The sequence below is a fragment of the Schistocerca serialis genome, chromosome 1 (genome assembly GCF_023864345.2).
Source record: "Schistocerca serialis cubense isolate TAMUIC-IGC-003099 chromosome 1, iqSchSeri2.2, whole genome shotgun sequence".
NCBI classification, from domain to species: domain Eukaryota; kingdom Metazoa; phylum Arthropoda; class Insecta; order Orthoptera; family Acrididae; genus Schistocerca; species Schistocerca serialis.
This window is the reverse complement of record NC_064638.1, coordinates 1,011,329,781-1,011,354,142: the sequence shown is the minus strand read 5'-3', so window position 1 is coordinate 1,011,354,142 and position 24,362 is coordinate 1,011,329,781. Positions and strand designations below refer to the sequence as shown.

Sequence of the window (24,362 nt, the reverse complement as noted above, 5' to 3'; positions counted from 1 at the left end):
CCTTTTTGAAGTATGTATTTGCAGGCACTCTCTCTATTTACACCTTATTATATGTAGCGGAAAGTACAGTTGTTAGGTTCAGTCTCCTGATAGGAATGGCTTTTCTTCCTATGTGCATAATGGCTGTTTATCTCACGCTGTGAGTGAGTTGTGTTGTAAGTGTGTCTGTTGAGTTAAAGTGAATGTATGGGGTGCACATAGTATTGTCGCATCTGTGTTGTATGATGATGAGAGAATAGAACAACTCTGTGCAAGCACATGGCCTACTCTTGTTGAATAGCACCAAGGTGGCTGTTGAATTTAACGTCCCAAGCAGATAAACATCAGTAGTATATGCCTAAACTCAGTTGTGAAGAGGTTTGAAATTTAATGGAACATTGGTGCTAAGCCTTATCTGGAATGTTTGCCACTACCTTGCTTGCCCTTGCTGGGAAAATATTAGTGGCAAAATTTCTTCCATCTCCAGGATTCCTGCTTGATTGATACTTACAAGTTGAATACCAGAGCACAGATGTGTTTTAGTGACCTTTGGAATTTACTTCTGAAAGCAGCATTCAATTCTTTATTTTTTTCATGTCAGTGGTAAAACTTACTGCAGAGTACCTATCTTGGTCTTTACCTCTACTGGTTTTGCTTACAGCAGCTCTGTACAATCCACTTCCTTTATTTGTACCTCTGACAGCCTATAGTGATAATCCACTTGGTATCATACAGTTACAGTAGCTTAGCTTCAGTCCTCCAATTTAGGATTTCTAGACAGAGCATGGCAGAAATTATCATCTCCTAACAGTTCAGTCTACATTGATGTCGGTAGAGCCAGGATGCAAGCTCAGGTTGTATCAAGGATTGGGAAGGAAATCGGCCATGCCCTTTCAAAGGAACCATCCCAGCATTTCTTGCAGTGATTTAGGGAGGTGTGGAGAACCTAAATGTGGATGGCCAGATGAGAGTTTGAACAGTCATCCTCCCGATGCGAGTCCAATGTGCTAACCACTGCACCACCTCGTTCGGTAGGAGTTTGGCGTGGCATGTGCTAGTGTTAAACCTCCACAGAGCAAGGGTCACAATAATTTCAACCTGTCTTTGTTTGCTTCCAAGTGTTGAAGCTGGAGAGACATACTAACAGTCGCATGCTGAACTTGTTCTGACAAAGGGTCATCCTACACTGGTTAGACAGTATCATACCCGTAGATTTCCTACTGCAGAAAATGTGCTCTGTCTACAAGTTTTTAGACATACACTTGCCACAGAATATGCAAAGCCAGTTGGAGAGTTGTTCATCTGTATCTATTCACAAGCTTTGCTTGGATTGATATCTTATAGGGTTATAATGTGAAGTATGCATTGATTCATCTGCTGGGAGCCATCCAGTGAAGAATTACCATTGAGTATACCTCTGCCAGTGCAGCTCACAGCATTATGTGAACACACAAAAGCCTCTGCTTACATGGTCAGTACTGTGATAAAGATGTAATCCTGTGTAGGTCAAATGATATATAGTAGAGGCATCAGTATTACATGGATTGGAGGAATGTGATGGTATAGTGGGTTTTTTTGAATATGAAACAAAAGAAAGTTAATGGAAATAATTTCAGTCCATGCACTGATGTGCTCATATTGTAATGAGTAGCTGGGTCATTCCATGTCAATTCAACCAATTTGAGAAAATGTTCCAGCTGATAGTCTCTTATTTGGCTGAAATTTAGCACACCAGTGCTACCAAGTATGGAACACTCATGTACAAAATTTTAAGTTCCGCTGTCAATTAGTTCTAGAATTATGGCTTGTGAAAGAAGCTGGCGTGACCCGGAAATTGCAACCCGCATCTGGCATTTTATCTTCAGACCCAACTTCAGATCTTACTAACTTTGGAACTATTCCACACAGTCCAGTGAAATTTTTACAACCCAGTAACATCCATTTAGAGACCACACTCTATGAATCAAAACACCAACAACATATTTCTGAGGGAAAATAAAAAATTCCAAAATGTGATTAAAAAATGTAATATGTTAAAAGGTACATATTGTAGGTGCCCTCCATGCCAAATATAATTCACTCAAAAAGGGTATACATATTTTTTTTTGTGGTAAGCTTAATGTGGCCTAAACACACACAGAACTCATCTTGCCCATATCAGTCATACAAACGAAAATACAAAAATTAGAAAAATTACCTGAAAAACATGGATTTTCTAAGTGTGGTAGCACAAAAGGGGCAAGTGATATGCAAGCCAAATTTCAGACACTGCATCAGTAGACCATAATATAATATGTGGCAAAATTTCAACTTGTTATTGCAAGACATTTGTGTACAATAAAAGTTGACAGAGATGTATTTAGTTACGTTTCTTTTAACATGATTTAGCAAGTAATAATGATGATGCCGACAGCTTGTTTCAGATAACCATTAGGCAACAGAAAGTTAAACAATGGTAGTTTTCAGGGACAGAATGAGGCATTGTTTGGTAGGGACAGCAAAGGAAACAAGCAACAATTACAGGTTACTCATGTTTTTAAGATTCTAGTTCAGTACTGTTGTGGAAAGTCAGTATGGAGGCAGAAGAGTGTACTAGTGGCGCTTTTGTTCAAACAAGCTGCAGTATTGGTAGAGCACAAGCATCTGAATGTCATAAAACAACATATGGAACAAAATGTGGCATTCGCTTTGTACTGTATGATCTGGATGAATCGGACCAAGATTTGTTGCTATGGAGATCCGGGATACACCCTGTGGGCACAAGAAGTACAGTTCCAGGAAACTTTAGTGTTTATCATCATCATATGAAAGTGTTTCCGGATAAATATTCTTTCCTACAAAGAAATTGTTTTGATCTATTTCTGGTTCATTAGACGACAGTGAAGTGTGACCTCAGAGAAATTGATATAAAATCAGTATTGAAAGTGAATCAGTGCATGGGACTTAACATTATTCTTACCCTTGCACCTTCCAGCTGGTCTATTGACTACACTGCAAAGGAATTCAATGTTTCTACATATATGGTAAAGCAAGCTAAGAAAATAAAAGCAACCAAAGGAGTGCTTCCACAACTTCAGCAGGTTCAGGGTAAGCAATTGAGTTCAGAAATAAAGGTGCTAGTGTCGGAGTTTTATGAAAATAATGACTACAGCCGAATAATCCCTGGAAAAAAAAGACTATGTACCAGTGAAAATGGGAAATCTACGTGTACAGATGCAAAAAAGACCATTGCTATGCAACATACCAGAACTATATGTAGAATTCACGGAAAAATATCCCTATACCAAAGTAGGTTTATCATCTTTTTTCAAAATGGGTTGTGCCTGTAAGTGCAAGGGGCACACACAATGTTTGTGTATGTGAGGCCCATCAAAATGCTATAAAGGATTCTGGTCTGGATTACAAAGGTGCAATGATACCTACCAGTGCATGATACACAGTTGTGAAAAGTGTCCTGGTACGGCAAATCTTGCAGAACACATGAATAACAAACTGTATGTTGAACTCCTTATGGATGACGATGAACTTGTTTCTCATAAACAATGAACACACATGGATTGCCCAAGTCTTGAAACAAAGCAACGTACAGTGGAAGATTTTGTTGAAATGTGTTGTCAAAAAATGGTCAAACTGACCACACACAGCTTCACAGCAACAGCACAGTCAGCTTATCTCCAGTTTTGTAAGGATAATTTGAAACAAGATGAAAATATAGTAATACTAGACTTTTCTGAAAATTATGCATTTATAGTTCAAGATGCCATCCAAGGATATCATTGGGACAACAGTCAAGCAACTCTCCAGATTTACTGTAGAGGTGAATCAGGTGATATGTCTGTCATGAACCTGTGCGTTTTTAGTGACTGTTTAATTCATGATGCCACTGCAGTTCATGCCCACATTCGCACTGTCATGGCATATGTGACAAACAAGCTGCCTCACATACATTTTGCGAAATACTTCAGTGATGGGGCAGCTAGTCAGTACAAAAGCTGTAAAAATCTCAAAATTTTATGCATGCATTACCATGATTTTCAGATTCATACAGAATGGAATTTTTCACAACAAGTCATGGTAAAAATGTATGTGATGGTATTGGTGCTACCATTAAGCGCGTGGCATCACAAGCTAGTCTGCAGCACCCTACAGAAGGTCACACCTCTTCAATTATTTATCTGGGTACGGAAAAATATCTCTGGCATACAATCATTCTATGTTTCGAAAGATGAGGTGAAATCAGTCAAAGAGTTGCTAAAAAGCAGACTAGAACACGTTAAAACTGTTGCAGGCACAAGGAGCCATCATCACTTCTCTCCAGCGGATTCTGACAATGTGCAGATGAGCAGAGTGTCTGGTTATAACTATAGGTTCATGCACAACATGTGTCTTTACAGTGTGTCTGACTCAGGATTTAGAAGCAGAAGCAAAATCAGTGACATACAACCAGCAACCAGGTTGTTGTGTTATTGCTGTTTATGATGACAAATGGTACCTAGGACATGTTGCAGAGTGCTGTGAAGCAGAAGGTGATGTATTTGTGAACTTCATGGCACCAGCAGGACCAGCAAGATCATTTCATTGGCCATGTTTGGCAGACAGGTATTGGATTCGTTTTGAACATATTCTTATGACAGTTCCAGTTCCTACCACAGTGTCAGGAAGAAAGTACAATTTGCCACTCAGTGTACAGAGTACAGTAGCTAAAGTGTGGGAGAACTTCTGTTCGAAGCACAATCAACTGGTTTCTAGCAGTTAATGTGCAGTAAACGTTAATGATAGGTTGCGTTAATCTGTATATATGTTGTTGCTTAGTGATTAAACAGTTGTGGGAGAGGATAAGAAGAGGCAGAACAGTTTACGATATGTTCTTACAAAATTGTGTTGTCGAACAATGGCCACATCACCAAATACATCTGTCAACTTCCATTGTACACAAATGTCTTGCAATAACATGCTGAAATTTTGAGATATATATCATTATGGTCTACTTATGCAGTGTGTGAAATTTGGCTTGGATACTACTTGTCCCTTTTGTGCTACCACGCTTCGAAAATCCATGTTTTTCAGGTAATTTTTCAAATTTTTGTGTTTTTGTGTGCATGTAACTGTTTTTGTGACTGATATGGGCATGATGAGTTCTGTGTGTGTTTAGGCACATTAAGCTTACCACAAAAAAATTTATACCCTTTTGGAGTTAATTATATTTGGCATAGAGGGCACCTACAATATGTACCTTTTAACATATTACATTTTTTAATCACATTGTGGAATTTTTTATTTTCCCTCAGAAATATGTTGTTTGTGTTTTGATTCATGGAGTTTGTTCTCTAAATGGATGTTACTGGGTTGTAAAAATTTCAATGGACTGTGTGAAATAGTTCCAAAGTTATTAAGACCTGAAGTTGGGTCTGAAGATAGATTGCCAGATGCAGGTTGCAATTTCCGGGCCACGCCACCTTCTTTCACAAGTCATAATTATGGAACTAATTGGCAGGGGAAACGAATAGTTTGTACATGAGTGTTCCACACATGATAGAATTAGTGTACTGAATTTCAGTCAAAGCTGAGACTATGACCTGGAGCCCCTGGCTGAAATGACATGGAATGACCCAGCTAGAATATCTGGCAAAAAATCCTGATGGAGGTAAGTGAACCCCACAAAAAGGAAAAAAAGGATTTTCATGCAAAAGGAGAGCAAATGCACAAGAAACATTCCTAAGTGTGTGACATTCGCCAGCTTTATTTCTTCATTGATAGTCCTCGGTATGAACGTACTGCATTGTTATACTGTCTGAAAAATGGGAGGGTGGAAGTTCAACACTGACTACTGTAAATGACATAGCCAACAGTTGAGTTTCCCAGTTCTTTACTTTCACTGTTCATCCCCCTCCCCCCAATATTACAGTTTTGTGGCCAGTTCACTGTTGGTAAATGTTAAGCCTTATTAGTACATTGAAGGCAAACATCAGCATACTGCTACAATAGTTTGCTGCTGGCCATCCATGAGCAGTAAATACCTAACCACACAGTTCACAGTTCTTGAAGAATAATAAGGTATGTGTGACATTATTTATCACATAAATTGAACAGACACTGTCACTGTTTTCTCACATGGCCTATTTGTGTTACATTAATTCCACTGTTAAGTTACTGCATTATTGTTACTCTGATTCAGACTTCCCATCTGAAAATTGGCCGTGGACTGTCTGTCTCGAGACCAAAAATTGGGCCTTTACATGTCCTCACAATAATAGGCACAGAAACTATACATTGGGAAGAGCAATTCCGCCTTATGCAAGACGCATTTTTTCTGTTTTGTTTCACCCAGACCTGTTTCAACACATTTTGTGCTCTCTTCAGTGGGTTCTTTTTTTATTTTTTACTTACACGATACTATTAGACATTGGTGGTGCCGTGTGACTAGGGTCTTTCGTCAGGTAGACTGTTTGCCTGGTGCAAGTCTTTTGAGTTGACGCCACTTCGGCAACTTGCATGTCGATAGGGGTGAAATGATGATGATAAGGACAACACAACACCCAGTCCCTGAGTGGAGAAAATCTTCGACCCAGCTGGGAATCGAACCCAGGCTGTTAGGTATGCCACTCCATCGCACTGACCATTCAGCTACAGGGGCAGACATTGGACATTTATTTTGGTAGCTATTCTGCTACACAAGCTTCAACTTTTCATGGTTTTGTTATTGTACATGATGTTGGCGATGTGAATGGGCAGATTTCGTGGCCTATGGTTACTTGACACTACACTTCCTCTGATTTTTCTAAACATAGGCAGAGTTTTCGCCACCATTATGTGTTGTTGTCAACAGAAAAAAGATGTCTAGCATAAGGCGGAATTGCTTTTCCCATTTTGTAGCAAGCATGGGCATAACAAGAAGAACTGCAACGCCACAAGATGATTAAACTATACATTGTTTAATGTTTAAGTTGCAGAAATTACAATTAAAACATAGCTCGTTCTATTAACTGAATACATTGAAAAATTCCTTCTTTTTAATATTTATTCTACCACAAAGGTTAGGCCGAATTATTTGTTTAAATAATGAAATTAACCAATATAGTTATGCAAACCCTGCTATTGACAAACTTGAAAATTATTTTGGAATTAATTAAGGGCTGGCTTTGCTAACATGTTTCGGAATGGAGTCAAATCAATACTTTAAGAATCCTAGTTGTTGTTCTTCCAAATGTTTATTATTAGTACAGAATTTATATTCGTTTATAACTCAACAGTAGAATCTGTCATGAAACAATTACTGATTTCACCCTATAACAAAAGATATTAACTAGGAATAGTCAGAATAAATTAGGAAATTGATTACATACACAAAACTAAGCACAAAATTATATCTGGTGCTATATTTCTTAAGACTGAAGACGAACCTTTATTTTTTATGTAAATGCAGATTATACTGTTATGAATCTAATACTGTTATATATGTTAGTGGTAATTAGTCAAAATGAAAAAATAAATATAAGGAGGCAGATGGCAAAACGAGAGGAAGTAAAAAGATCCCAGCTTGCTTCGTCGCAAGTGGGGAATCTCTGGGTATGATATTTGTAACTGCAGAGGTCATAAATTAATAGAATTTGCTGAGAATAGTGTGTCCTTGGACAGATTCTTCCAAAAGAAAACAAACAGAAAATAGAGTTGTATGATTAACAGAATATTTGTGGTTTTCTCTTCCATTGTGTGTTTGGCGATATAGGTGTGGTAAGATTATTAACCTATATACTGAAGTGGTACTGTTCACTCAGGCTTATGCTTGCCTTACTGGATGTACCTATTTTGTGAAGAGATCTGTCACCCTTCTCCTGTTCATATTATTATTTATCTTCAATATCTTCTGAAGGTCATATTTTCCATGATTCTTACTGCAGTGGTCCTGCTATGCAGTTCCACTAATTGTATGCGACTTCACTACCAACTACAGTGGGTTTAGGGCTGTAAGAGAGAACTCGTATTCTCTCGCTGTGAAATCACATAACCACTTTTTGAAGAACTCTTCTGAACATATCTCATAAACCATAATAACATGAAGTGAAGATTCTGTCTAGACATAAGTTAGCGAATGAATGACAGTGAGTAAGTAAGTAAACGAGAGGTTGTGTAATACACATTTCCCAGAACTAACTCTTCACACCGTGTATGACTTTTTTATCACTTCCACCAAATTTCCTGTGTTCAAAATGTTAATTTGCACCTGATTAATAATATTTCCACAATTTGCGCTTTATGAAAAATGTTCACAGAGAAAAAACTTATGTAAAATGATGGTGGCATGATTTTGGGTGTCAAGTAGTGTTTACAAACATGGCATGTTTAAGTTTCTTGACACCAGGGTGCTTTACTTAGCAGATTTGAACCTTTCAATGTCACCCCGTTTGCATGAGGCTGCCAATACTGGATTTCGTAAACAGATTTCCCAATACCGCTTTTGGGTGGTCATGCAAACACTTTAAAAAAGATTCTGGAAATCCGCTTCAGGTTGCCAGTTTTGCATTCTGCAATAGATTTTTGCTCCCATGTAAATGCAACTGGTTGTGAAATGTGTTTGGGATGTAAGGTTTCATCTTGTTTTTTTTTTAAAAAAAAGTTCTGCTAATATGGACACAGTTGCTTTTCGTTCAGGGAAGGGTAAGAAGAAATATTAGACTGAAGCATCTAATTGAAGAGAAATAGTGATTGTGCTGACTAAATCATAAACTGTAACAGTTGTTTGCTAGGTAGCATATTTATCTGGGCTAGCAAATTCACTTCAGACCTTAATGTGTGAACACGACAGCAAAGAAACATTTCTGAAATTCAGTTGTTGTCTTTCAGAAGGTGTGTCACATGTAAACGTAGTGCTTGTAAAATTGGAACAATTCGTGCTGTATCTCCTGCTGCTGCCAAGCTCTACTCTGCATGATGGCTAATTGGGAGTAACTAGGTCCTTTCGAATAAAGATATCATGACCAATCACAACAGATTTCCAAACTGTCTTGACTGTGCATCTGCGGTTCTGTGATTGTTGTGATCGTTGACACCTTTATCAAACCATATTTAGCGTGTTTCATCGTTTAATCGCTTGCAGCGCTAGTTGACACCTTCAGTCACTCTGCATTGCTCGGATGTTTTCAGTTTAAAGACAGCTCCAATTATGTATGTTTTCATGCTGAGAAGCATATTTCGAGAATTTATTCTCGTTGTCAAGTCCAGTATTTTGTTTAATGTTACACAAACAATGTGAATGATAATTGGCGTCTGTATGGTTCCCTACATAACTGAGGAGGTACAGTACCTGATAACATCAAAAAGACCGCTACAGTGCAAGAGACGCAGAACAACACATATGCAAACACCACACAAAAAACTTGTGTAAATAATTGCACTTGACAAAAAATTCTCGAAGCACATCGTGTGAAACATAAAAAGATATGTAACTGGTGCAGTGTTTCATTATTTAAATAATGAATGACAGCTGCAGGATTTCCGCAAACAAGGATTGTGACCTATGAAATTGAGTCAAACATTTCTGTTTCCTAGAAATTTATCAGTTCCAGTTACGTCACCTGTTTTTATTAGTTAATAAACTATTATTAGATAATAAACAAGTCCTTGACAAGTATTTTGATGTCTGTTGTGTACATACATCATACATAAAGTGTGAAAAATGTAAGGGGGTATCTTATACCTTATTTAAGTTCCTTGACAAGTGTAAAAGCTGGGTTTCACTGTAGCTTCACTTGTTCTGAGGCTAGAGCATTGTCATCAGGCCCCTTCTCTGGAGTCCACAGGTTCCCCTCAGTGCAAGGCCAAAGTGTAAATGACTTCTCCAACACAAGTAAAGACATTTGCTCATCATCTTGTTTTGTGGATGCACTATACTCACATTTCACTCTTCATATCTATATATAAATCCAAAAAGTATACGAACAGTGGGTCATTCTTCCTACACAACCATTTAAAAACATGTTTCTCCATGAAAATCTTTCATCGGTATAGCAAGAAGTGACGCATTGCTATATTAAATAACAACATATACCACCGAGCTTATGTACTTACTTCTGTTTGATGTTAAGAAAGGATTGAAAATAGACATAACATGCTATTTACTGTAATAAATACCCCCTTACTTCTAGATACTTGAATATGCAATTTTATTTTGGTAATACTGCTTGAGGTTGCATGGTAAGGATTTGCACTCATCCTGTTCTCAAACCATGGAGAAAAATGGTCCCAATAGATTGTCGTATGCACAGGTTACTTCAGTTACAGTGACAGGTTTTTACAGAAAGTGCATTAGATGATGTTTGTTTACAAAAAATGTGCTGTTGTAGAGTAACCCACTTTTAATTACATTTATTTATACATGTATACTAGGAAACACAGCTATTTGTAGCAATTGCTAAGTATGCACTGAAAAGCCAAAGAAACTGGTAAAACTGACTAACATTGTGTAGGTCCCCGCAAGTAAGCAGAAGTGTCACAACATGGCATGGCATGGATTCAACTAATGTCTGAAGTAGTGCTAGAGGGAATTGACACCATGAATCCTGCAGGTCTGTCCACAGATCTGTAGGAGTACGAGGGGGTGGAGATCTCTTCTGAACTGCACATAATAAGGCATCCCAGATATGCTCAATAATGTTCATGTCTGGGATGTTTGGTGGCCAGCAGAAGTGTTTAAACTCGGAAGAGTGTTCCTAGAGGCACTCTGTAGCAATTCTGGATATGTGGATGTTGCATTGTCCTGCTGGAATTGCCCAAGTCCGTTGGAATGCACAATTGACGCGAATGGATGCAGGTGATCAGGCAGGATTCTTACGCATGTGTCACCTGTCAGTCTTACCTAGACGTTTCAGGGGTGCCATATCGCTCGAATTGCACATGCCCCACACGATTACAGAGCCTCCAACAGCTTGAACAATCTGCTGCTGATTTACATGGTCCATGGATTCATAAGGTTGTCTCCATACCTGTACACGCCCATCCATTCAATGCAATTTGAAACTAGACTGGTCCGACCAGAAAACATGTTTCCAGTCGTCAAAAGTCCAATGACTGTGTTGATGGGCCCAGGCGAGGCGTAAAGCTTTGTATCGTGCAGTGATCAAGGGTACACGGGTGGGCCTTCGGCTCTGAAAGCCCATATCGATGATGTTTTGTTGACACTTGTTGATGGCCCATCATTGAAATCTGCAGCAATTTGCAAAAGGGTTGCACTTCTGTCATGTTGAACGATTCTCTTCAATCGCTGTTGGTCCCATTCTTGCAGGATCCTTTTCTGTCCACAGCTATGTCAGGGATTTGATGTTTTACCAGATTCCTAATATTCACGGTACACTCTTGAAATGGTCGTAAAGGAAAATCCCCGCTTCATGTCTTATATAGGCGTTTCCGACCACAGCGCCATGTTATGTCTGTTTACATACCTCTGTATTTGAATGCTCACACCTATACTAGTTTCTTTGGCATTTCAGTGTATATTGTAATTGGGTACGAGGGTTGGAACTTGTGGCAGCTATTTATTCACAACTGATACAAAAGAGTTACATGTTTGTACCAGTTATTGTCCTTGTGTGTAGAACCCGTTACCAGCGATGTGGAAGGTATAGTATATCGTTAACAGAGCCTGTCCTGTTGATGGTGCAAAAGGAGCGGTCTCTTGATTCTCGTGTACGACTGTGATGGTGTTATCCTAATGCATTACGTTCCTCCACGGCAGACCATTGCACAGTATTACTGTTCGTTTTTGGTGCATTACCTGTGACCTGCTTTGCGAAAGAAGCGGCAGCACTTTCTGCTTAACCCACCCGTCATTTTACAGACAGTGCACGGGTGCATACAGCGCAAGCTGTGGCTGCTCTGTTTGGTATATGGGACCCACCATATTTCCCTGGCTTCAGTCCTTGTGGCTTCGATTTGATTCCGAAGATGAAGGAACCACTTCGGGGCATTCACTTCAGAACTTTTCCAGAGGTTCGACAGGCAGTTGACCGCTCCATTCACACCATCAACAGAACAGGCTCTGCTAACGGTGTACTACGCCTTCCACATCGCTGGCAACAGGTTCTACACAATGCTGGTGACTACTGTAAAGGACAGTAACAGGTGAAAACATGTAACTCTTTTGTATCAGTTGTGAATAAATAGTTACCACTATTTAAGTTCCAACCCTTGTATATGTCCTATCTCCTCCTTCCTCCTACCTATTTCCATTCCCTCCTGTACTCTGTCCATCTGCTACTCGCCCTCTATCTGGCCTTGGGCCTTGTTTATTGTTACTGCCTATTGATTCAATAGTGGCAGTCTAATCGTAAGCCAAAAACCCAACTTCTCAGTTTTCTGTGCAAATGGATTGCAAAGAGGTAAACAAATTAACGTGTGTGTGTGTGTGTGTGTGTGTGTGTGTGTGTGTGTGTGTGTGTGTGTGTGTGTGTGTATAAAAAACTGATTGCAAGAAAGAAAACAAAACTGCACATATTCACAGAACACCACAGCACAGCATTTTCTTTCTGAGTCAATTTTAATAGAAAACCTGTACATTTTTTTTATAAAAACCTTTAACGTAAGTCTGTATGGATGTTTATTACAACATCCTGTAAAAATTTTAATTAAATTGGTCCTTGACGCTTTGAGATTTTTGGTAACAACATTAAACGACAACTTTTCTTAATGTAATAATATATATTATTTTCCCCAACTTTGTTCAGAATTCTAATTATAGGTTTAAGCAGAGAGTAGGAAACTTTTAAATGCCCAATCGAGTATTGTTATAGGCTCCTACATCAGTAAATTCCATTGTTTTTTATTAAACCTAAGCTTTTTCCTTATTTACAGATTTTGTTCATACATTGTTTTGTTGTTGTTACTTAGTCTCTTACTGCTGAAATCTGAGGAAGCTCTGAATATACAGTTCAGTCCATCCACTTAAAAGAATCATTTCTGAGCAGGCTGTATGTGGTGCTTTTTTACCATACTGCAATGATACTTTCTTGTTGTTCCTTCGCATGATTTAGTCCCTTTTTATGTCTTCTAAGTGAATAATATAAAAAAAATTGCTATGCTGTCTTTGGGTTCATTTAGTGCTTCTGAAGTTCAAAAACTTTTGTTGAACAGGTATGATATTTGGAGTGGTACTTATGATGGTACAGGAGACACTTGTAAGAAGTGTGCTGGTGTAGATCACACTGCATCACAGGACATGAATCCTGAGCACATGAAGCTACGTGAAGAACTTAGTCTGGACGGAGAGCAACTGCTTTCTGATTTACGCTATGTGCAACATTTGTACCAAGGATCAGACTCGAATGACTCTGGAGCTGGTTGCGCTGAGGTATTTCTATGTTTAGGCACTATATTATGTGATTCTTGTTGCATAAATATTTTGACCATTTAATGAAATATTTGCTTCCAAATGCTTTAGTACCATGCTGAGTTTGTGCAGGTGCTTCTTAGTAGTTAGTTTTCATTTTGCTGGAGATAACAGAAAGATGACAATCCTTTGACAGTGGTGGAATCACAAAGTATTCTTTCAATTTCTGCATATATTCAGCTGTGTTTGTAATTTCATGTGCTTCACAATTATTCTCACAAGTATCTTAATGTTGAAAAATGAGTTTAACTTGGTGGCGTGTGTGTGTGTGTGTGTGTGTGTGTGTGTGTGTGTGTGTGTGTGTCATCTCAATTTGTTATAACAAATCTGCCACTCCTTAATGGTATTTGAAAGGCCCGTAATCTGTGCTTAGTGTAATTTTCAGATTTGTTAGATTGAAAAGAAACTAGCTTGTCATTCTTCTTAGTTTGTGATACAAGCACCTAATCATTACACTTCATTGACAGAAGATGCAGTGCCTTTCTCCATCATCAGAAACAGAAGCAAGCAATGACGTCCAATTGTACGATGACTCAGATTTTGGTGTCAGTCAAGCAGCACCTATGCACTGTAGCCCCAGTCAAAATGGGCTTGATGGGAAGGAAAATGAGGTATAGTTAGTTCTTTTGTATCAAAAGTGATATGTATGTGTTGCATTCTGGATGCATGGTGTAATATTTTGTCATATGCTCATTATTGTTTAATTTGTTCTGTTAATGTCAAGTTTTACCTTGCAATGCCTACACTGAGCCGTTGTATGTTAAGTGATAACCCTGACTTCTTCTGCCTATTGCCATCGTAAAAAAAATTCTCTAGTATTTACCAGTTTCGGCATAAATAGATGAAGAAATCCACTACTGTTTCCTTACCTTCTTGGACACAGATAACTGAGATAAGTAACTGTGAAATGTAAGGAATAATCATCCAGACTGACCTAAAATGCAATAACCACATAAAACAAAACTTTAGGGGAATCAGATGTGTGTCTAAGATTCATTGGAAGAATCTTAAAGAAATGTAATTCATCAACGAAAGAAGAGGCTTACAAAACACTTGTTAGACCAATTCTTAAGTATTTTTCAACAGTCTGAGACCTTCTCCCACAGAAGGGAGAGCACATCCAGTGAAGAGCGGTGAGTTTTGTCACAATCATTCAGTTGCTGCAAGGGCATTACGATGATGGTCAACGAACTCCAGTGACAAATACAAAAAGAGAAACGTTGTGTATCTGTATACATAGTCAGTGAGCCACCTTATGGTGCATGGAGAAGATTATCTTGTACCATTGCTAGTCACTTCTTTTTCTGTTCCACTCACAAATGGAGAAAGGGAAAAAGACTGCCTTAATACCTCCACATGAGCCATAATTTCTCTTAGTCTCTTTATAGTCTTTAGGTAAAATCTTTGTGGGCAACAGTTGAATCACTCTGCACTCAGGTGCAAATGCAGATTTGAGTACAAGAAGCACCTCTGTAATAATAGCGTGTTAATCGAACTTGCCAGTAATACAGCTAGCAGCACAACTATGAATAGTTACACTGTCTTACTTTAATCCGATCTGGTGAAGATCTCAGCCACTTGAGCAGTGATCTATATGCAGTTTCCTTTACAGATGAGCTATGCTTTATTAGAAGTCGACCATTCACTTTCATTACTACCAGCCTGATGTGCTCGTTCCATTTCATATTGCTTTGCGATGTTACGCATAGGTATTTAACTAACCGGATTGTCACGCAACGCACCGCCAACAATGTGTTTTAACATTCTATGATAATTTTTCTACTCATCTGCATTAATGTATTTTTTTTTTCTCATTTAGGGCAAGCTGCCGTTCACCACTCCAAGGATGCCACTGTATCTTACACCACGTGAACTTCAGCAAAAAGTAACATATTTCTTCTCACTCTATCCATCAGATCCTAACAATACTTCTGTATCCAATGAACACTCATAGTTGAGGACAATGTGCTGGGTTCTGTTACTGAAGAAGTCTGAGACACCAATGACCTATTACATTTACTATGAAATTCATTAAGTCACCATTGTAGTACTTTGTCAATTCTGAAACTCTAGGCATATGTAATCTGCCTGTTGCCCTTCATCCGTGGACCACAGGATGCCTTATGAGAAGTGGAAAAGCAGAGTTTCACACAAGCACTGCGTGCTAACTCCATGCTGATTTATGATAAGCTTTTCTGTCTCAAGGGACTTCATTATATTCTAACTGAGAATATGTTCAAGAATTCAGAACAAACCGATGTTAAGGATATTGGTATTGGTGTGCAATTTTGGAGGTCCATTCTTTTATGTAGGAGTTGCTGCCATTGTTGTTGTTGTTCCCCACCCCCTCAGGTCCTTGGGAGTTTTCAGTGGGCGAGAGAGTCATGATAAATGCAAGCTAAGAACAGGACCAATGCTGTAGAGTACCCTGTGTAAAACCAAATTGGGATTCCGTCTGTACATGGTGACTTGTTTGTTTTTTAACTCTTCAAAGTCACGACTCAACACCAGGGATCCCCATTTCTATGTTCACCATACAGGAGTCGGTGTGATTGTCAGACAGTGGTATGTCTGTACGATCCTCCTACATAAATGATTTAACATTGAATTTAAAACTTCAGCTTTCTTTTTCTTCAATTGCCACACTATAGAGTCTTCGTCCCACTTAGTGAATTTTATAGATGACCAGAATTTTCTTGGGTTCTCAGCAGGAGCTTTTGCTGAGGTTTAATGGTGGGAGTTGTATGCTTTGCACATCAATCATTTTACAGACTCAAGAAATTTGACTGACATTTGTCTGTTGACATTTCCATGTCCTCCTCCCCCCCCCCCCCCCTCCCCCCCTTTTTATGAATTTTGTTATTAAACCAAAACCTCTTTTCTGTCCTTCGCTTATTTACTAGGCACGTAAGACTCCAGAGCACTAGTCAGAATCCATGCAAACTTTGCCCACAATTCCTCTTCATCACTCGTATTGAAACTAAATGATGTCCATTCATTGTCTAAGTAGGATGCCGACACTGCTTATCTACTCTTTTCCAGCATAAAAACTCTCCTAGCTGCCGTGGCAGATTTATTAACTTTAGTAACCATCATCACTACATCAGACTGACTGTTGGAAAGGTCAGGCTGCTTGTAGCTATAAGGTCTAAAATGTTTCCATTTTCTATTGATTGTTGAACTAGTTACACAATACACTTTTTGGAAAATGTGGTTGTAATTACTTTACAAAGCTGTCTGCCCTTAACTCCTGCATTTAATTCATGACTCTACAATCTGTAGTTGGTAGTTCAGACTCTTCCCACTAATATTGCATGATTGTGATATTTCTGCACTACTGTGTGTAAACTTTCTAGGAATGATTTTGCAAATGTTAAAACAGAATCAGGTCTTCGGTAAAGACATTTGATGATTAACTTAATTTCACCTAGCCTGGTTATTCGCGTCCAGATAACATTGTAGTCACTCAATTTCGACCTTGATAGATGCAATATTTTTGGCATTGGCAATGAACACTCCTGCTTCTAATGTGTCTAACCTGTATTTTTGCTGTAGTTCCATGTCTCATTTAATATTACGAATCTTTCTACCTCGAGTTTCGTCTAGCTTCGATTCAGAGTAAAATGTGACAGATTTTTTCGAGATCAGTAAATTCCAGGACTTTTGTTTCCAATGCTTCAATAGTTTACTGTTAAAATTTTGACATTTGAAGTTCTTTGTTTGGTATGCGATCTCATTTCATTCTCTGTGTATCAATTAGTAATCCTTCAATAGAAGACCTCAACTTATATCACCAAATCTAAAGAAACTTTCTTCCTCCGATATTCATCTTGATGAAATGTTGAGAAAAATGGAGAAATTGGAGCTTGTTCACATGTTCACTGACTGTCATTCTTCCCATGCACCATTTGTGAATGGGACAAAGATAAAAGATAGTACCAGAAGTACTCTCTGCCATTCACTGTAAAGTGGCGTGCAATGTGTAGACGCAGATTGTATTATTGTGAGTTATGTGTACATAGATTTTGTGAATGAATAATCTGGTTATTTTTGCAAGAGATGCATTATCTCTGCTTTTTGGACAATAAGTGTACCCAGTCTCGTAGTAAAGGAGGCACAAAGTAGATTACATTAAAGTGATATTGTTTACTGAACATACCTTTGATACCTGTAGGTCATTCGTTCATCTTGTTTGCGCAGAGAATATCAAAGTTCTCGATAAAATATCTGTTCAGATAAATTGCTTCCCTGCATTTCCCCCAAGTCTCTCTGTTATGTAGGTGGAATGTCAGGTGGTTTCATTCATAGAGATTTCAACCTTATCGGTTAACAAAGGTTTTAAGGAGTGAAAATTAATGAACCTGTTGATCAGTCTCATTTAGAGAGTTTTGTGTCTTATACAGGTCCCATATATCCAGGTCTGACTGTATTTGGATCAGTTTGTCAACCTTATTTTATAAGGATAGTTAAATTAAGAATTACCTGGGGTAAGAAAATTTATCTGTAAGTTATGGTTGTATTTTCAGTCATTTGAAGATTTTGGTGCAACAAACTCTCGAAGGATGCTGTCGAATAAGGTTCTGTTATCCATGGAAGTGGGTGCAGAAAAGAAAATGAACGAACGACCCTTCAGTCTAAAAATGCCAGCAAAAGACAGAAAAAGGTAATGAAAAACTAAAAAAGTATTAATGTTCTGGTGTTCATATCCATTCAGTATGTTTATTTGGTCGGATATTAATTAGTGAAAAGTTTGTATTGGCTTTTGATTTAGTATTACAAATACATGGCTTAGAATAACCAGGGTTGCATTGTATATATGTAGATATTTTTCACACACAAAACATTAAAATTTGTATGCTGTGTTAGAGTTACTTACTTAAGAAACACAGTTTTTAAACAGGTCGCATTCTCCTTGGTAAGGTCGTAATGATGTAGATTTAACATGGTCTGCTAAATAACTTCAGGGTAAAATGCTAGAATGAAGCTTTCTTATAGTTATAAAGGGGTCATTCTCCAGACCTTGTCCATTCAAAGCTGAGGCTAACTTTCTAGTAGTGTTAATGTTGAATTTGTGTTAAACTCTCATCAAGTAGGATGCTGCAGTGGTTAAGGCTCTGAGCTCTCACTGTGGAGGTCTGCATTAAATTCCCCATCTGTGTACCCTTGCTCGAGTTTTTGGTAGTTTCCCTTAATAGCTTTAGACGATCCTCTACCCACCTTAATACTGTGAGGGTAATGGAAGGTTGGTTTAATCTTCCTTCCTTCTTTTTCTGCGCCCTTCCCCTCACTAACTAATATGATAAAAGAATGTATTATTGTGTATACTGGCTGAACTTTCAAGCATTTAGAACTTGACTGATGATATAACTTACATGTTATTGTGGGATACTGTCATTACATCTTAATTGTATTGTTCATAATCTGTCTTCAGAAACAGTTTAGTCATTGGCTGGGTATGTTTTGTGCATAAGCCTCTTCATTCTTTTCAATCCTCCCATCACTGCACTGCCACCACCCTGTTTCAGTCCTGTCCTTTTTTTCCAAATTCTCTCCTCCTCCTCTTTTAACAGCAAGCTTCCATCTGGTTGTCATTTTGGCCTTTTGCACTGTATTTTCATTGCTGTTGTTTCACATGCCTTTCTCTTTACATGTCTGTATCATTTAAGCCTTGCTGATTCTACCTGGTTCTTGCATTGGTACTTCCTTTACACTTCCCTGATTCTATGGGCCCTTCCACATCATATCCAAAAGAAGCAGTATGCTGTCCATCTTTGTACTCCCACTCTGCTTATGTGAAATTTCATTCATGTGCACGTGTCTTTGCTTAAGTCCCTTTTTTCCATTGCCCTGATTTCACAAGTGTAGGCCAGAATATGTACATATTAGGTTTGATATTGTTCCTTTGGTTTCTCACTTACAAATGCACTTGTTCTCACGTTAAATTTCATTCAGTATCTGTCCATTCATATAATTACCACTGAGCTACATGCTCCTCATTCCTCCAGATCAGTAGGCCACCTGCGAAGACCATTAACTCTAAATCCTACCAATTTGTGCATTATCTCATATAGAGGGTGGCGATCCTTCTGGAAAATCAGGAATTCTATTTTACCTAAAAAAAACCATGGAATTCTGTATTTTTAACCTTGCATTGAAATTTGACATTATTGAATTTTATAAATCACAAATTTTAAACTACTTAATATTTCAAAGTGTATTAATTATGTGAATAATATTAAATTTTTTGTTTAAAAACTGTGGTTAAACTATCACTTCTGGCTGGTATATTGCTCAGCCAAGAGGAAGAAAAGCCATTATTGGGACGACATATTAGGCAGGCTGTAAAGTTATTCTACTACATACATAATTATATCACTGGGGAATGTAAAAATGAAAGGTGGAGATTATGGTGCGTACCAATGTCTACAGTGAAAATTTACAGACTCGTTTCAAAAGTGGGACAGGAAAAGCAGAGGCAAATAATACCACACACTACAGAGTTTTGGGTTGTTGGTGGTGGAGGAGGAGGAGGAGTAGGATGAGGAAAAGGGTGGGGGAGTGTAAATGAAATATCTTGCTATTATGTGCACAAATACATTAAAAATTTTGCAAATACAGATTAAGTTTCTGTGTGCAGGCGGCATTCCGGGTGCCTGCGACAGGTCAGCGACAATCAGCATTTTGAAGCCCCGAGCACTGGCTTCCCTGCTGGACGTGAACCTTCTGCTGCCATGGGATGCCGTCTTCGGACCATACCGGACACAACTCGCTTGAAGGGATCCTGTGTCCCCCGTTCGCTTCGTCCTGTTACCTTGTGAACCTGATACCAGGGTAATAGGTGGTACTAGATCAATTAAATTTATTTTATGTTTGTGAATTTCATTGTGTGTGTGTGTGTGTGTGTGTGTGTGTGTGTGTGTGTGTGTGTACAACTATAACGTGTGAATATCTGACACACGCTTCACAGTTTAAATTTCTTTCTTCGATGTGAGGCCGCTTTAACATCTGTATTGGACGGAGTACAGTTATCACTGTTACCTTTTAGAGCATATAGTCCTGTCTGTTTTGAGAAATATTGATGTTTCATCATAGCAGCTGGAATTGTGCAATGTGCCAAGTGCTGGGAGAAATAATTTGTTTGCAGCCCAGTGAAGCAATTGCATGGTGTGATATCTGTTTAAAAACATTAGAACAAGTGGTAATTGGAAAATATAAGCACATGATTAACTGTTAATTGGATATTTTTCCTTGCCAGTGACAGTACATTTCCCTTGTTTTTAGTAAAGGGAAGTTAATAACCATGAGAATATTTCATTAGGAATGAGAATGATTAGCATCTTTGTGTATATAGTTGCTACATACTAATTTATAAGACTGTACACTGTCTTCAGAATCTACAGTCATATAAATGGTTTGAATTACATAATTTTTACAAGCTGATATCACTGGAACAGCTGCCATTGGCATGGAAAAATACTTGACACTAACATATGATCAATTATTTATGGAAAGCAATCATTGTAACCTGTTTAAATGTACTGAAGAAAATTGATTTATACATATTCTGTTTATTGTGTTAAGTAAATCATTGTTTGTGTATGGCACTGCTGATGAAATAGTTTAGTAGTGGAAATCATCAGCAGTACCAAGTACTAGTAGGGTACTGGTAAACCTGTTCCAGTGAATCCTACATATTTATCTCATACATAAATATTTTTGTGTCAACTTGTGCTCACATTTATGAGAAGAAAAGAAATGAGCATAGTAGCTGGTGCATATGAATCATTGTTATTTATGTATATCATATATTTCACTGCACCATATTGTAAATGTTATCTGTTATATTTATCGCATAGTGTTGGATGTTTCCCTTGGGCAAGTGTCAGAATACACCTACGCTTAGAACAATCTTAAATACTTATTTGTATATGTCCACTTAAAAAAAATCATTAGTGTGACCAAAAAATACATGTGTTGGAGGGAAATGACTTATTTAAGATTGCTCTTAATTTTTCATTGAACTTACTTGGAGCTCATGTTGTAACAGAAAATTCTGTCACATGCTGCTAGACATCTTCATTTTTTCTTTGTTAGAGATCTTGTTTTAGTTGTTGCTGCAACTTGACTGTTACCAGGATGTTTTAAGAGTGGTAGAATCACAACTAATAGTGTAATTGTATTCTGACAGACATTTGGGATTTTGTATTCTAATTGTCAGTCATTTGTTTTCTGTAATGTTGTGAGGATAATGTTATAGTTTCTGTCCTGATGTTATAGATTTTTTTAAGGCAATTTAAAAATTTGTGCAACCAAGTGGTACCATTCTGTTTTATACTATATTTTGGATATTCTGCATCTTAACTTCCAAGCTTGCTTTATTGTTCCACCTAAGTGTTCCATCAGAGACATTTCTTTTTTTTTATTTTTTTTTTTCCTTGCTAGACTTGGTTAAATCCTTACTTCACTCTACTTTGTGATACATTACCAGACATCTGTAGAGAAACATTTGTTTGTTGAAAACTCACTTTTAACAGTCGATGGAAATAGTACAGCAGAGATGTACAGAAAAGTAATAGTTTCATGTTCTTTTGCAATGAAATATTTATCATATTTATTTTTCTGTGTGAAACCTAAGTTCACTCCTCTTTCTTCATAATCTCATTATGTATAAGATTTGGCACTCTGATTTGTTTCCTTGTAGTTTGGTGATCTGTATTACCATTCAGGGTCAGTGTTGAGTAGAAGCTTCAGATTGATATCTGACAGTTCATGAAATTGCACTGTTGTTTAATCTTCTGTATATATGTTAATCCAGTATAATGTAATAATAAGATCTAATGTGATATGTGGCTGTAGATGGCTTCTGTAGTGTGTTAGTAAATCATAAACTACAAATGATTGCTTAAGGAAAATCATCCAAGGTGTACATTTGCAGCCACATTTCACAAGTTAATAATTTTTACTTTGTGGAAACCATGGAACATAATGTATGTTGAAATTTCCCTCTAGGGGTAACTTATCTCCTGCTTGGTTTCTCTGTCTCTGTAAGCGAGTGAGAGGGAGGGAGGGGGGGGGGGGGGGGGAGACATGCAGGCAGTTAGTATTCACATACGCGTATCTTGAGATTATTTTGTAACGTAATTCAGGATAGTACTATTGGCAAATATTTCTTAACCTCTGCCACATTGTCTCATGTTTTTGTGTATGTTCCATGGTTTCAGAGAGAGGTAGAGATGGGAGGGGACATGAAAAGTGTCTCCTTTGTTGTTTAGATTGTTGAGGAAAAGGAGGAAGAAACTAGTAGAGAGTGTGTGTGTGTGTGTGTGTGTGTGTGTGTGTGTGTGTGTGTGTGTGTGTGTGTGTGTGAGAGAGAGAGAGAGAGAGAGAGAGAGAGAGAGAGAAATGTATTTGGTACACATGAAATTGTACAATGTTAATAATATAAGCCAGGTTATCATGGCATTTAGCAAGCCCACCAAATACATTGTGAGACCTGCCTTGTGGCTAGAGGGCTAGAGGGCTTGCTGCAATAGTAGAATGAATTTTTGTCCCATCACTGTGATGCATTACTAACTTGCATTTTTTGGTGACATTGTTGGGAATTCAAAGTTTTGATAGGTATCGGATTAACCTGCGTACTAAGAAAACTTTGGTTTTTAACAACCAGTAGTTATTCTTCACCATTTAGCAAATGGTCTATGGTACGTTTGAAATTTACAAATTGTCGGGGTTCTGTAGAAGCAGGCCAGTATTTGAGTGTCACCAGAGCCCACTTTTTTATTTTCTTTTTTTCATTGAAAGCAGTTTCAAATCAGAAGCAAAAAAAAAATTTCTTTTTGAAGAATTTTTTTGGGTGTTAGCTTATAATGTAAAATTGTTATATTTAATGAGTCTGAAAATTTTCCTTTCCTAAATTTCTTAAAATGATAAAAACTGTTTTAGGCTACAATTGTGATTGTCTATCAGTAACAAATAAACTGCTGTTGAATTGAAAATTTTCCTACCTGAAATTAAATGGGAAAAATCTTGAAGAAAAGCAATAATCATTTGTTTTTCAAGTGTATGGAAGAAAGTAAATTACCTGTCAGTCAGTTTAAAAGAAAAGTCTGGATTGCTTAACAGGCTTATTGAAATTTTGTCTTATTTTAAAATATATTTCATTTCCTGTATGTTGTTGGATGTGTTAGTCAGTGGCCTGTGCATAATAAAAATGGCTTCTTGTTACTTGTGGAAGCCTAATATTGCATCTTACAGGTAATATTCTCTTTGAATTTCACTCCAACTGCAGCCAGGAATGTTATTTTGCTTCGGAATTTCTTTTTGGGTTATGAGAAAATTAACATAATTGTTAAAAATGTATCATTGTGCTACAATGCAGGAAAAATAAATAAATTCTGTTACATTATTGTTCTTTACAGTTCAATCCTGTCCCTGTTTAAGAAAGTTGTATATAATGAACAGTATGATTATGGTAAAATTGACATATCTGAAAGTCCTAGGTAGTTCAGACACTCATATATTTACAAACATGGAATTTTTACAACAGAAGCTAAATCATTATGGTAGTAATGAAAGTGCTTTCCCCAGCATGGTACTAGTTTTACAGCATGATTCCACACAAATTTTTTTTTTTAAAAAAAGGTAGTTGGAAAAATTACAAGTGGCATCCATGGCATGATTCTTGGACTGCTTTTATTTTAGATCTCTTAATGACTTTAAAAGAAGGAATGTATTTGCAAATATTGGACCACTACAGGGAGCAAATGAAAATTTGTACTGTACTAGACTGGGACTTTAACAAGGATTTCACACTTCATTTGAGCAGTTCCATAGACAAATTCTTCTGTCCATGCTTGCTTCATGGACAGACTCAGACTTCAAATGTCCCAGTGTCTGCTTCCCAAAATGCTCACACAATTATGTAATTCTTGCATAGGGAGACACATTTAGTTTCCTCAATATGTTGCCTTGGCTTTGGCATGAAATATATTAGTGCAGTGTCTGT

At 37.6% G+C, this 24,362-nt stretch overlaps 1 protein-coding gene across 2 annotated transcripts in view; it reads left to right on the top strand.

The window, feature by feature from the left end:
- Positions 1 to 23,762, top strand: part of LOC126413422 (uncharacterized) — a 96,185-nt gene extending 72,423 nt beyond the window's left edge. For both annotated transcript variants that reach the window (XM_050083264.1, XM_050083263.1), the window contains 4 exons: positions 13,102 to 13,318; positions 13,825 to 13,968; positions 17,884 to 18,020; positions 19,995 to 23,762. In XM_050083264.1, coding sequence (XP_049939221.1) covers positions 13,102 to 13,318; positions 13,825 to 13,968; positions 17,884 to 18,020; positions 19,995 to 20,175 — 679 coding nt within the window. In that variant the 3' untranslated portion in view covers positions 20,176 to 23,762. The remainder of the gene's footprint in view (positions 1 to 13,101; positions 13,319 to 13,824; positions 13,969 to 17,883; positions 18,021 to 19,994) is intronic.
- The last annotated feature ends 600 nt before the right edge of the window (positions 23,763 to 24,362 follow it).